This window comes from Clupea harengus, chromosome 22 (assembly GCF_900700415.2).
Source record: "Clupea harengus chromosome 22, Ch_v2.0.2, whole genome shotgun sequence".
NCBI lineage: Eukaryota > Metazoa > Chordata > Actinopteri > Clupeiformes > Clupeidae > Clupea > Clupea harengus.
The window spans coordinates 21,131,893-21,147,300 of NC_045173.1; the positions used below are offsets into that span (position 1 = coordinate 21,131,893).

The 15,408-nt window shown below is 46.8% G+C and overlaps 1 protein-coding gene across 3 annotated transcripts in view; it reads left to right on the forward strand.

Moving 5' to 3' along the window:
- LOC116218355 (type II inositol 3,4-bisphosphate 4-phosphatase-like) overlaps window positions 1-12,930 on the forward strand; it is a 166,691-nt gene extending 153,761 nt beyond the window's left edge. For all 3 annotated transcript variants that reach the window (XM_031559503.2, XM_031559502.2, XM_042703125.1), the window contains 2 exons: window positions 2,737-2,855; window positions 12,676-12,930. In XM_031559503.2, coding sequence (XP_031415363.1) covers window positions 2,737-2,855; window positions 12,676-12,870 — 314 coding nt within the window. In that variant the 3' untranslated portion in view covers window positions 12,871-12,930. The remainder of the gene's footprint in view (window positions 1-2,736; window positions 2,856-12,675) is intronic.
- Window positions 12,931-15,408: the final 2,478 nt, after the last annotated feature.

The window sequence follows — 15,408 nt, forward strand, 5'->3', positions numbered from 1 at the left end:
CAACTACCGTCTCGGTCTCTTCTATCTAACTGACTTGCAGACACGCGGCAGTTTCGTGCCATGGGTCAACGCGCACCGGAAGTAAACAAAGTTGCGTTAACTGCGTTCAAATATTTTATTGCATTAATCTCGGCCACAATAATCTCATAGAATAACGTGTTAACTTTGACATCCCTAAAATAAATAAATTACACGCACACTACGCAACAGAACATGCATTAGTTTTAATCGATGAAAAAATTATTTAATCGAGGAAATTCTTAATGATCAATTAATCGATCGTCGATTAATTATGCCCATCCCTAATCTACAGTCTTGTGTGTGATTTGGTCAGATCAGTTAATGATTCATTCACTTTGCAGGAAGGAAATTATTAATCATCTCAACTTTCCACATGATTTGATTGTTTAAGTGGTGTAGACGCAGTCTCAGTAGACCCCTGACGTTTCTGTTTGCGTCTGTCAATGATACATCGTCACCACTTCACACCTCAGGCACAGGCATTCTATGGGGAGCACAGCGGGATAGAAACTGGTGCTTGTATGGGAAAATTGCCCCATGTGTTTTTGTTCCTCTCAAGGACTGTGAGGTGGGGAAACTCATCACATCAGCTGGGTACTGCCAGTGTTTATAAAGAAAGACCCTTCATTTGTCCATTTAAAGTTGCTTGCAATTCAGTGAAGCCATGAAGATTGGTTTAGTTTGGAAACAGCAATGCTCAACATTGGCTGAGCAAGTGACTCATGCATAATTAACAATAAGGTAAATGAAGATAACATTTTTGGGTAAAGCAACAGACGTGTGGTTGAATTAACTGAAAGGAGGCAAGTGTAAACACTTCATTAGAGTTCATTCTTTAGAGAATGAAGTGCACAGTTTTTTGCTCAGTACTTAACATATTTTGCAATTATGCTGGAAGAAATTGATAACTTCTGGCCTGGAAAGAACTGTATGCTCAGGTTTGCTGTTATGGCTGGACCTGGAAAGAGATGGCCAATTTGTGTTTTAGGTTACCTTCATAAAAGGTTGGGGGAGGCAGAGCTAAGAGAGATTTATGGTACTGCCGGTGCATAGACACCAACATGTCGATGCAAGCAGATTGGAAACAAACCTCACCACCACAGAGACGAAAGTCCTCCAAACAAGGTCACATAAATAAAGCATTCTCATAGTCTCAACCATGAATGGATGAAAAATACATCAGAGTCGAGTGCAGGGGAAAGGCAAACAAATAGAGAAACGCCTGGCAAACAGTGAGCAGAGCCTCTTCAATGTCTTATTTAGACTTTGCTGAGGTGAATGGGGCTGCACACTTGCATTAAATGAGACTGATTTTGTCATCTTCCTGCTTACTTTCCACTTCCTTTGGAGCTCCGAGTGCCTCCTCCCAGCAACAGTAGCGGCAGTAGCTTATGCCTTTTAAAACTCTCTCTCTCTCTCTCTCTCTTTCTCTCTCTCTTTCTCTCGCTCTCTCTTTCTCTCTCTCTTCTCAGCAGTTAAAGATCCCAGAGAGCAATATGCCCAACCACATAGCCTTGCTGCCACATTTACCCTCGTGCATTTATTCCAGCCCCAGCCTCCATTTGCCCCGAATAAACAAGTAAGAACGGTGGTGTGTTTCTCCCGCACACAAAATAAACCCACATCGATTCTTCATTTGCATGCCAGAATATTACTATTAAGATACAAATGCCTGTGTTGGCCTCAATTCGGTATACTTGCTTAAAGTAATTCCCCTCTGCCTACACACACACACACACGAATAGATGCATATTGCATATGCTTAATGAAATAAGCACACTGCTTAAACCACTATTGTGTTTGTGTAATGCCACAGATGGCTGGCTCCTGTACACATTGAACATACACACACAAGCATGCGTGCTGATAAATGCGTCAATATCAGCCTTTAAGTCATGAACTAAAGGGCTGTGCAGCTCGAGTGGAGTGGAGGCACTTTATTTTTTTATTAGTTTAATCTCTTCTCAGGCTCAGTCCGCAGAGCCAAGTTTGGCTTGCCTGAGAGCTGGAGGCTCTCTCTGCCGTGGTGGGGGCTGTTTAGCTGGAGGACGAGTCCATCTCCTAAATCAGTCACTCAGGATAAAGTAATAGGCGTGAAATGCAGGGTTTATTAGGGCAGCGCGGGGGGAAAGTTACTGAGCTCTGGAAAGGGAAACTTGGGCTTCCTCCACGGGACATCTGAGGGCAGGCGCAGACTTCCTGTGTGAGGAAGCCTGAGGGGGGAGGCAGGGAAGAAGGGGTGGAGGTTGTGGCGGAGGGGACAGAGGGGGTTACAGTTTAGCTTTTGCTAAAGGAATCAAAGGACAATAAAAGAAAACACATTCCATGAGAACCTTGGACAAGATGAATGCACACGCACAAGGAGACACACCACACCACTCCCCCCCCCCCCCCCCCCCCCCCCATCAGCCACTTCCAGGACTTCTTTTCAGGTGGGTCATGTGACTTCCTGTTTCTGAAGAGAGCATCCTGGAGACCCGTGGTCAAACTCCACCTCCATTCCCCTTTATTCTGTTTTGTTGATAGAGGGGGGGGGCGGCATTATTCATCCAGAAATCTGTTATTTGCTCTCACCGTGTGTGTGTGTGTGAGAGAGAGAGAGAGATTGTGACATTGTTTTTCTATGCTCTTCCTAATGGACCGTTTCCATCTGTCTGTCTCTCTCCACCCCTCTGTTTGTGTGTGTCCCGCTCGTCTCCTGTCGTCTGTCGTCAGCATGCAGAAATCTGGTGTGTGTGGCCAGGGACAGGAAGCCCAACGCGCTGGTGCAGGTGGCTGCTCTGGACGTGTGTGAGCAGAACCTGCTGGCCTTCAGCAGCACAGAGATCGTCCAGGTAAGAGCCTTCCCCACTCCCAGCACCCCCTCACACTCCACTCCCAGCACCCCCTCACCCTCATCCTTCCTCCTCCTCACACTCCACTCCCAGTACCCCCTCACCCTCATCCTTCCTCCTCCTCACAGTCCACTTCACCTCTTAATACATGTGCCCTTTCCAATCCATTTAAGTTTTTTAAACATTAACCGTGTACAACTCACCAGGAATGCAGGAACCACATGCTTCAGTGCCTTTTGATTGTCTGGCTTTAGTCTCTGTAGGAGCTTGCTTTTTTTAGTGCTGAGTGTAACTCCTTTGAGAGCTTGAGAGAGCTAGAGCCTTGAGCATGGCACTGTGAGGACACCTCTTCCTCTGTGCCTGATCCCAGTGGGTGGGTTACTCACTGGGATGTGTGTGTGTGTGTGAGTGTGTTTTCAGTGACAGCAGTGGTGGAGGAGTTGGGTCACTCAATGTGCATTTGACGTCTCACTGGAAACTTTCTCTCTCGCTCTCTCTCGCGCTCTCTCTCTCTCTCTCGCTCGCTCGCTCGCTCGCTCTCCCCCCTCTCTCTTTTTCTCTCTCGTTCTCTCTCGCTCTCTCATTTTGTTCCTCTCTTTTCTTTTGTTGCTCTCTGCTCCTGTATATGTCAAGCCCTCAGACTGAATGTGAATGAATGAGTGAGTCAGTGAACCAGAGCAGGGAAGTTCAAGAGCAAGGCCACATCACTTAAAAGTGTGAGTGCGTCTGAGTTAGTGAGTGTGTGTGTGTGTGTGTGTGTGTGTGTGTAGTGTTATGTAGGAAGTGTGTGTGGGTTCAACTCTGCCCTCTGCGCTATTTCCCTGGACAGTTAGACTTGTATGCATACATAGGTACACACACACACAGATACACACGCACGCACACACACTGACACCCTCCTTTATCACACGCCCTTTATTAGGTTCATGAGGGTGAACGGTTTCCAGGGCAACTCGCACACACAAGTGGTTTAGGGGTGGCAGCTGACTCTTCCTGTCCTATTCAGGAACTACAATGCAGACACACACACACACACACACACACACTCAAAACTCACCCACCCACTCATTCTCCCTAACACCTCATCTCTCAGCTGTGCTGCCTTCCAAACACACACACACACACACACACACACACACACACACACACACACACACACACACACTCCGTCCTTTCTGCAGCGGCTGCCCTCGGCACATGGGCCGCCTTCCCCTCGGCCAAGGTGCACAAAGACAGCTCTATCCCTGGCAGCTAAATTAGATTTGCCAGCTCCCGCTCAGCCCTTAGGAGCAGCCTGGCCCCCCGTCCACGGGCTCTCCCCCACCACAGGCAAGCCGGAGAGGGAAGGAGGGAGGGAGTGTCTCTGTCTGTCTGTCTCTCTTTCTGCCTCTCTGCTCTTTATGTACTTTTTCACTCTCTCTTCCTCTCTTTCCCTCCTTTCCTCTCTCGCTCTCTCTCCCCCCCCCTCTCTCTAGCGCACTCTCTCTCTCTCTCTCTCTCGGTAAGTCTGTCCGCCTACGGCACTGGAGTGACAGGACATGCCAAAGTTAGCGCGTCTGCCCTCTCCCTCTATGCGGCTGGATGTTTTGCTGCGCTAGGCTCCTGTACTTTCCCATTCCACGACTCCAGGCTCTCCTGTCTGTTAGCCACTTAGCACGTCCTATGGAATACTGCATGCAGTGAGCATACAATGAGCTCAGAGTACCAGTGGCTGTGAAGGACTGGGATCACTAGGGTCAGCAGATATGGATTCATGCTTTCGGATACTCAAGAGAAGGGTATGTATGACTATTGCCAATATGAGTGAGTTGAGTTGGGTTGAGTGAGGGGAATGTTGTGTCATCCAATGCAACACTGCCTGTTTTGCAAATGCCAAGGATTCATGTGTGCGTGTCTGTGTTTGTAGACTGAACTGACATGATGAGCGCTTTGCAGTTAACTGTAACTAATAGACTGTGTGACCTTCTTCTTAATTAATCCGGTGAAAAATAACATTTGTCCTCATAGCAGATGAACTTTCGGTAGAATCCGTTTGAATGACCAATAAGCATAGCTTTGCGGAATGATAGCACACCTCCATTTGTCCCCATGTGCAGAATGTAGAAATGTGTGGAAAGTCGCCCCCATGGGAGGTTATTAGGGTTCATGGACGTTCTATGGGCTGTGTCGCTCACACTTCATTCATTCATTCATTCATTCATTCATTCATTCACTCACTCACTCACTCACTCACTCACTCACGTGGGTGTGTGTGTGTGTGTGTGTGTGTGTGTGTGTGTGTGTGTGTGTGTGTGTGTGTGTGTGTGTGTGTGTGTGTGTGTGGTCCTCAGAGAGGCAAAATTCTCCAGAGTGCTCTGCTGTAACACTGTACTTTAAATATGGCTCTGTTGAACCCCTGTGCGCATAAGAGGCATTATTATGGTTTATGCAAACTTTGTAAAAGGTGTCACTTTTACTTTCTTCATGTCTGTAGGGTCTACTGCTCTCCACAGTGGGCTTAATAAAGAAATGTGTGTGTGTGTGTGAGTACAGCTGAATGTGGTTGGTATGTGTTTGTGGCTGGGTGGTGAGGGTTTACGCAGAAAGTTTTGTAATGATGATGAGAAGTTGTGCAGAAACTCCGTACCTTGAAGTGGTCTGCATCTCATTTTCCTCCCTCTCTAATTCAGTCATGTGAAGCCGATTTGATAATGTGTTGTGGATCTGATTTGCACTTCATTCTCACAGAGATCAAGCATTCAATCTTTACCATCCACGCCCTCCTGATGAGTTACACAGTAATGCCTTTCAGTGTCTTGCTCTAAGTGGAGAGATCAACAAAGATGTAGAAGTAATTACAGCCCTGTACTCAAGGTCCAGGACTAGAACTACTTCTACTTTCTCCTTCTCTACCTCTGTGCACAACAGTTGCTCATTTTTCTGTTCTGTTCTGTTCAGTGCATATGTAATGGTTAAAATATTGGGGGGGCATCCAACATACACCTGACATGGAGCTTAGTTGAATTCACAAGCTGGCAAGTTTGTTGAGCTCTTCAACGGCTGCACACCGCGTTCTAACTACGGACCGGCTGACCTAGTCACTAGGTTCCTCCAAAGTATTTCCCTCCCCAAAAGTCTGTCTCTTTTCTTCTCTGCTTCATCTCAGTCCCTGTTTCACGATAAATGTCCACTCACACTTTATGTGCTACACATATAACAAATATGCCTTTCAAGCTGTCAGTCAATTTTGATGGACTTGATGGTTTTATTGGAAGCCAGTAGTTCACAGGAGAGAATCTGTGTTCAAAGTTAAAAATATGCTATTAAATTTTTATTTTAATATACTTCACTTTAGTTGATTCTACAATAATTTTGAGATTTTACATTTAAATATCCATTATTACAAGCTTCAGTTTAAAAGACTGAACAAAAAAAGAAGTAAGCGAACAAAGCAATTAATTGTGATTAATCACAGCAAATTGTGCGATTAATTTGTTACTTTTTTAATTGGTTGACGGCACTAATGTGTGTATATATATATATACAACGATACATCAATTTAAAATGACTATAGACTCAAATGAACAAAGTAATTGGATATGTTGCTTGAGCCCCTGCCTTAAACAGAAACCATAGCCAGTAGTCTGCAGCTGCTGGTCCGTGTCATAGGATACAAAACACATGTGGACCTTTGTGTCTAAGTGTGTGGGAATAGCTGTGAAGATGTGAAGAAGGGCCTGTGTGGACGGAGGTGTGCTTGTGTTTGGGGGGCCTGTGTAGGCAGAGGTGTGGTTGTGTTTGGGGGCCTGTGTAGGCGGAGGTGTGGTTGTGTTTGGGGGCCTGTGTAGGCGGAGGTGTGGTTGTGTTTGGGGGCCTGTGTAGGCGGAGGTGTGGTTGTGTTTGGGGGGCCTGTGTAGGCGGAGGTGTGGTTGTGTTTGGGGGCCTGTGTGGACGGTGTGGTTGTGTTTGGGGGTGTCTGTGTAGGTGTGCAGGTGTGTGCTCACCTGCTCTGTGTTGCTGTGGACATGCACGTTTCCTTGTGTGGAGTATGTTGATAACTTTACCGACATGTTGGCGACGGCTAGCCTTCCATTTGCTCGCAATACCATTCCCAATGGGAGCCGTGTTCCAGCTGCTGGGATCCTTAGCATGGCCACACACACAGACATAAACACGCACGCACGCACGCACACAGACACACACAGACAGACAGACAGACACAGACATAAACACGCACGAACGCACGCACACCTGCGTCCAGCCGTCCACGCATACATGCAAACTCATACATTTGTTTGCACACAATCGTCTTCACACATTGTTAATGTAACACACACACACACACACACACACACACACACACACACACACACAGAGCTCCATATGAACACATCCACAGTCCTGCAATCATTAATACACCTACATTTTCCCAACCTCCAGTGTGTCATTGCCTGCCATTGCAGCGTAATTGAGGGTTTAACAGAGAGTGGCTGTATAGTAGAACACAGTGTGAGAGCAAGGGAATGAAAACATCACTCAGGTGGAGAGCTATAAAGCCCTAGGCTGAGTGTCTGTGTATGTATCCATAGACCCTGTGACTCAAGATTTCCAGACTCAAGATTTCCTTTGTTGATACATCCCAGGTACAAGAGAGTAAAATTCTTGGGTTTCGGCTCCTCAACATTGCAACAATAAATAATGTAGTGTGTGTGTGTGTGTGTGTGTGTGTTAAGTGCAAATGTACATTTCTTGCATGTTTGAGTGTGTTTGTACATCTGAGTGTGTGTTGCTGACAGGCAACAGGCCATTAGTGTCCATAGTTCATAAGCCTGGTTGCCTGGTTGCCTCTTGAGCCTTGCGGCTGCAACACCGCTTGCCAGATGGCAGCAGCTGAAACAGCCCATGGTTGGGATGGCTGGGGTCTTTTATAATCCTGTGGGCTTTACTGACACACCGTCCGTTGTATAAACCCTGAATGGAGGGAAGCGCTCATCCACTAATGCGCTGGACTGTCCGCGCGACCCTCTGCAGCCCTTTGCGGTTGAGGGCAATGCAGTTCCCCATACCACGCAGTGATGCCTCCAGTCAGGATGCTCTCCGCTGTGACTCCGTAGACGTTGTAGTCCAGCCTCTCTCCTCTCCTCCTGTAGTTCACGATGAGTTCCTTAGTCGTCTAGACATTGAGAGTTTGTTAGGTTGTTGACCTCTCTCCTATAGGCCGTCTAATCGTTGTCGGTAATCAGGCCTATCACTGCTGTGTCGTCTTTGCGAACGTAATCATCCAGCTGGAGCTCTGCGAGGCCACGCAGTTTACTGTGTCGCTGACTGTCCTGTACAGTTCCTTGAGTGCCCGCCCCGGGTCAGCTTGTGACGGGATGTACACAGCTGTCACAACAGTAGCTGTGAGCTCCCCAGGCTGCCGGCTCCCTACGGCCTACACAAGAAGAGCGTGAGATATTTCAGTTCCGGGGCAGCAGAAAGACTTGAGGGAATGAACGTTCCTGAGATAGCAGGATCCAGCATTGTTGATTATGAAACATACACCTCGTCCCTCGCCTGTGAGGTCTCTTGACACGAAACACGGATAACTCCAAGGGTGTGATTTGCGTGGTCTGGTATCTCTTTGAACGACCAAGCGTCTGTAAAACAGATGATGTTACAATCCCTTGTTTCCCGCTGGAAGGAGGATCCTTGCTCTCCACTCGCACAGCTTGTACGTTGGCTAGCCTAAGCCTCACCAGCGCCCCGGCTCTTCTCTCTCTGGCCTCCGGCGCCTCCTTGGTAACGCCGCTGTAGTGCCCTCGGCGCCTCCTTGGTAACGCCGCTGTAGTGCCCTCGGCGCTTCGAACGGGCAGCGGGCCCGAGCGGAGGTGCTCTGGATTGCTGTAAATGATCATTGAATCTTTTATGATCAGCAGTGTGTGCCTCTCATATCTAAAGTAGCGTTTGGATAAATTGCGCTCTCTCTTTCTTTCTGCACTTGAGAAGAAAGCGGTCACATGTCCCGTGTCTGTCCTCCTGTGTTGTGTCAGCTCTGGTGTTCACCTAAACAGCAACCAAACAGTTCCCAATTAGGTCACAGAGAACAGTACCGTGTGCATACTTACTGCTCTCCCTCTCTCCCCGCTTCACTATAAATAGTTGTCAGTGAATTGCGTGTCTGTCTGTGTGTTATTATTAAAGCCACCATTTCACCCTCACTCACAAACACACACACACACACAGTGAGAAAAGTACTGCGTCTGGTGCTTTTTCTAAGAAAATCACAAGAAAGAAACACCGGTGAATGTATGTGTGGTTACTGACTTTCTAAAACCAAAAATAATGTGATGTTTGGAACAACTGTCAGGTTTGCAGAAGTGGTGAGGTGTCTGCAGAAACGTGCCGGTCTGTGGCCTGCACATCCCAACAGCACAGCACAGCACCGTTTTGTTGGAAACATACTGGATCTTGTTTGAATTGCTGCTTGAGGGGGAAAAAGTAAGTCAGAGCCGTCACTGGAGCATGGTATGGTTCAGACCTCCTAATCTCTGGGAAAATCCCCTTCTGAATACACAGACATCTCTCTCTTTCCCTTTCTCTCTCTCTCACACACACACACACACACCCACACACACACACACACAGTCTTTGCTCAGCTAACAGCCCAGGACTGGCCAAGCCCACTGGGATTTGACGTCATACTCATGAAACGGCTGCATAAAACATCCTTTGATGTCTGAGAAGTGGAGTCAGAGTGTATGTGTGTGTGTGTGTTTGCATGTTTGCCAATAATTTGGATCTCAGGATCTCTCAGAGTATTTATATCTGGGCGGTTGTGTGTGTGTCTGTATGTCTGTGTCTGTGTGTGTGTGCATGTTTCTGGGTGGGTGGGTGTGTGTGTGTGTTTGTGGGGGTGTGCATTATTACTGAGCAAACGGAATTGTAGTCAACCACTTTGGGACAGCCCTTCCTACCCATTTACCTTTCCAAACACACACACACACACACACACACACACACACACACACACACACACACACACACACACACACACACTCACACGTACACACACACACACTCGCATGTACACACACACCCACACACACACACACACTCACATGTACACACACACACACACCCTGCTGCTGCTAAATCTTCCTGGCCTATCCTGAGAAGGGTCCGTAGCCCTAACCGCAGGCGTGTGGAGACTCTGCCCCTGCCTCTCTTCTCCGGAATACTCCCAGCCTTCAGACTCTGGCTTTTCATTTAAACACTGACACACACACGAACGCTCTCTCTTTATCATATACACACACACACACCTGATAGACACAAGCGCCCAGCTCTTACCCTCTCTGCTGTACCCAGGCATTCCTTAAGGACATCACTCCGTCATGCTGGTAAGTGCTGGATGTGGGGTGGGCATTGGGGTTTGCCGCTTAAGGCCAAGTGCTAGCTAGGTGGGCACCGTCTGTTGCCTTACGGGTGAGCTAGCGTGTTAGAACTGGTGCTTGGGCACAGCATGCTGATACTATTTCAAGTCGACCACAGCGGCGGTGCCAGGCTTGTGCCCGCTCTCATGCGGCACAGATGCGCTGCCCGTCGGGTTGGCACCTACTGGCGGGATGCCAGCTGCTCCTCAGCCCCTCTGTCACCTTACTGAAGCCTCTCACTGGGCAGTGTGTAGGCTTTAAAAAAAAAAAAAGCTATTGAGCTGTTTGTGGACTTAGTTGAGCGAGTTGAACTGTGTGTGTGTGTGTGTGTGTGTGTGTGTGTTGGGAGGTTTGGCCTGCACCCAGAAGTGTCAGAGTTATTTTTTTCCCTGCTCTGTTGAGTTGCTATCCTGGATTGGCCTCTCTTCTTTTCTCTCATCTAGTGTCCTCTCACTAAATCTCACTGGACCTCTCCTCGTGTTGTGTCCCACCTCAAGTCCTGTCTTCTCTTCTCTAGTCTGCTCCTCTCCTGTCTAATCCACTTTTATTTCTCTCCTCTCTCCTCAACTAATCTCTCCTCTCCTCTCCTCTCTTCTCTCCCCTCTCCTCTGCTGTACTCCCTCGTAATGGTGTAATGGGTAGAAATACAGCCAGTAACAACATTTAGGGGAGTTAGTTTAGTCTTTGCAGAGATAAAGGTGTCAGCCGTTCCAATAAAGCCAAGGTTAAGCGGTGGGTCTGCGAGTGCCCATCGATCCCGTGTCCAGATGACTGATCACAGGGCCAGTCCTGGCCCACACAGGGACTGGCGTTTAGGACCGTTTAGTGTCGTCGCTCCACCAGACGAGCTCTCCATGCCAGTTGACTGTGTGTCATGTTGTGGACTGGCCGTTTAGGGTTTGTTTATCTGTTTTTGTGTGTTTTTGCCGTGTGTTTGATTTTCAATGTGGAGTTCTGAGTGCGTTTGTTAATGTGAGTGTGAGCGTGTGTGTGTGTGTGTGTGGGAATTGGGCATTAGTGGGTCTGTCATTGTGAATATGTTGCCTCACATCCACAACTCTGTATGCTTGTGTGTATGTGTGTGTCTATGCGGTACGATGCTATTTCACCCTTCTAAGTACTTCATTCAGGGAGTTCATAGCACTTCGGTACAGTTTATTGTTTTCAGTTTCACTCATAAATCTCAAAATTTCCTCATCCGTGTCCATACCAAATATAATAGAATCCCATTCAAAGAAGATATAGATGAAAGGGGATTCCAAACAATCGTCTAAAGCAGTGGCGACTACCAAAAGCCTCAGGAAGCACCTAAAACATTTCTCTTGAGAGCGCCAACATTCTTTTAAGTCTGAATAAATTCACAGGTGTTTTCTATTGATTCTTCAACTGTGGGTCTGAAAGGATGTTTAACGATCAAAAGCCTCTACTGAGAGGAGAAAGAAGGCCAGAGGAGAGAGCTTTACTCATGGGGCTAAGATGGAGATTCTTATAAGTAGCAGGTCAATATGTACTCCTCAGCAGCCATGAAAGAGTAGGTTTGTGGATGTTTTCACAACATCCAGTAACATCTGGTGTTCTCTAACTTTTCCACAGTACTGTAAGTGTGTGTGTGTGTGTGTGTGTGTGTGTGTGTGTGTGTGTGTGTGTGTGTGTGTGTGTGTGTTGTACCATATCTGTATATGAGTCTGTGCATGTGCATGCTTATCTCTGCGTGTTTGTGCAGGCATATCTTTGTGTGTTTGTATATATCTGTGTGTGTGTATTTACCATTTGTGCCCCACCCGTTGTTGTCCCGGGGGGGAGTTGTGTTATGGAGCCGCCCCTCTGTGGGCACTGGGGCCGGAAGCCTGGGAGTAAACACACCGCCTTTCAACTGGAATGGCCCGACCCACCAGAGACACACACTCTGCCACAGCTGCTCCCCTCAAAACCCCTCAGCCCTCCTTCATGTGATGTGTGTGTGTGTGTGTGTGTGTGTGTGTGTGTGTGTGTGTGTGTATGAGAGATGAGAGAGAGTGAGTCAGTGGATGTGTGTGCTATTTGTGCGTTTATGTGTGTGTGTGTGTGTGTGTGTGTGTGTGTGTGTGTGTGTGTGTGTGTATATATATGTTGATATGTGTGAGTGTGTTTGATTGTGGGCCCCCCCACACCCTGTCTATACCATGGTTCCCTCACCATGAGCCTGGTCATCTGGTGTACCATAGCCCCAGGCTTCTCCTGGAGAGCAGGCCTGTGATCTCCCCATCTGCCCGATTGGGATGGAGACAGAGAGGGGGTGGTGAGGGGGTGGGGAATGCCGGGGGTGGCGCCGTGTGTGTGTGGCTGGCAGGCTGTGTGCAGCTGTTGGCTCACTTACATCCCCAACTTCAGCCCACTCCCTCTAAACACACATCCCCCTTCTTTCTTTCCCTCCCTCTCTCTTTCAGGGAACAAGAGACCCTCTGTTCGTGACAGGGGTGACGTTCCCGCCACAGTGTCCCATCTTGGAGGAGACCGTCATCAAAGTCAGTGTCTACGATGTGAAGGACAAATCTGCTAACGTTGTGAGTAGGCTTCACCTTGGGGAACTGGGGAACTGGGCAATCAATGACGTGCCATTCTGGGTTGACCAGTATGGCTGAAAGAGTCTTTACTTTCCTCATCAACAATTCCACTGGTCCTTTTGAACAAATTACCAGTTACCATGTCAAGTCCAGCTATTGTTTCATTTTAAAAGAATACATATAGCACATGAAAGATGATATACATGTTCACAACATGTTCAGTTCACATTCACTTCTTCATACTTAGTTAATAATTCATAGATTAACACTAAAATGTATATAAAGGTGGGATGCACACTTGTCCAGAGGAAACAGGCTCTCTGTAAACGATGCAAATAGGAATGTATATGATGAAGACTGGTGGTTTTTCAACCCCAAAACTATTTTTCTTTCTTGGTCAAAACATTGCTCTAGGGGAAATCTTTTGTTGAGCAAATATAATAATAATATGTTAGACTGACCTATTTCGCAGATGTTTGTATCATGCTTGCTTGCTAGCTAGTTAATGTCAACTGGTTACTAGCTAGCTTGACAGAATAATAAGGAGGAAGTAATATTTCGTATAAGGGAAGTCATATTTACCTTCATAGCATGGTCACAGGAACAAAAATGAATTAGCATATAACAACAAATCTTGACTAGGGAAGTAATCTACCAAGTGCAGTCCAAGACCCTAACCCTTAACTTTTCTGAGACACCTTGGAGGGAGAAGACTACTAAAAACTGAGGTTGTCATATCTTCACGGCATCATTAAAAACTGTAAAACAGTCAATTTGCACTCAAGAACAGTGGGAATAGAAAAACAGTAGGAACAGGAAGGCAAAAAAGTTTGAAAATGTTAGAAGTTACCATTTTATATTATTGCATGTGAAAATGTTAAATCTTTCCCTAAAATGTTAGTACGTGTCCACTGACACTTTTCTGACTCTTCCCTCACACTGTGTTCTGTGAATACTTTTGGAAACAAACAGTTTGATTTGAAATGATGCGCCGGTAGGTCGACATGTTCAGTAGCCAGGTAGCTGTGCAAGTGTCTGTCCAAGGAAATCAAGTCAATTTCAGTTCATGGAATTTCAACCCACAAAAAAATGACAATTGAGCCTTGCTCTGATATTTTTGCTGATCTTTTTGGGTCTGTCTTTGTGAGTGTAAACAGTGTGAGTGTGAACAGAAACTTGATTTATGTTGCTGTGTAAGGAAGAAAGGTCCTTTTGTGGTTGTCTTGAACAAGCTCACATTTGAAATCAAAACATTATGTGTTTTGTGTTGCAATGATAAGGCTTTTCTACTCCAAGGCTTGGTGCATATATATTTATGTGTGTGTTTTTGCAGTAAACCTCTCTTTTTCTCTCTCTCTCTCTCTCTCTCTCTCTCTCTCCCTCTCTCCCTCTCTCTCTCTCTCTCTCTCTCTCCCTCTCTCCCTCTCTCCCTCTCTCTCTCTCTCTCTCTCTCTCTCTGTGTGTGTGTGTGTGTGTGTGTGTGTGTGTGTGTGTGTGTGTGTGTGTGTGTGTGTGTGTGTGTGTGTGTGTGTGTGTGATTGACCTTACACTAGCTACTGAAAGCATTGAACAGGGAAGAAAATGTGTGTAGAGCAATGCTGTTGGTATTTGAGTCTCCGTTTAAATATCTGTGAGTGTGTGCATCAGTCCGTGTGTGTGTGTGTGTGTGTGTTGTTGTTGTTTTTTTTACTATTCCAACGGTTATGCATGAAGCATGCATATATTCCTATAGCAACTGATAATTGTTGGGCTTTAGGACCCTGGGGCCCAGCAGAGAGTCGTGCTGAGGCATTCATGCAGAGATTTTCGCTTGTGTTCACGTCTCTCATTTTTAAACTCTATGAGTATGCTCCACTTACTACTAAATGCTTGCAAAATACATTCATGTTCACAGACACATGCACATAACCACACACTCTCACACACACTCACACTCACACACAGAGAAAGAGAGCACTTTGATGGACTAATAAAGAGACACATGGTCACACCAACAATGGTCTCACACGTGTAGAGAATTTTAGTCTGTGCTCACAGAGTGGACCAGTGATTTGCTGAGCTCTAGTTCGTCCTTTGCTGTATTATTCCAGAGGCATTGTGTTAATGTCAGAACCTGTGCGACATTTTCTGCAGTTAATACTCCCACTGCACTTCCACTGCAGCTGATTCTCCCACTTCATAACTCTGTACCATGGAGGTCCTGCTCTCTACCCTCACTGCGAAGGCCTTCTACACCTTCTGTGGGCTCCGCTAATCACCCAACATGTCCTCCCACGAACCATTCCCCCGAAATTCACTCAACTTGGTGGCATTTTGTACGGTCATGCGGAATCTAATGTGAGCTCGTGGCACTGGTGTAACTGTGACAGCATGCACTGCCTCTCCGTTGAGTCGCAATAATTATTCAGCGTTAGCCCCATACGCATCCAAACACCACTAAGGCGTCATGGCAGCCTGGCGTGAAGCGTCATACATGCTGTTTGGGCTTGGTAGTCAGAATGCCTCTCATTAAAGACATTAAAAACCCATTGCCTGGTTAAAGCGTCACAATGAGGCCATGATAGCCTCTGAGGTGAAGACCTCTTTTGAACACTGTATGTAAAAAAAAACACATGC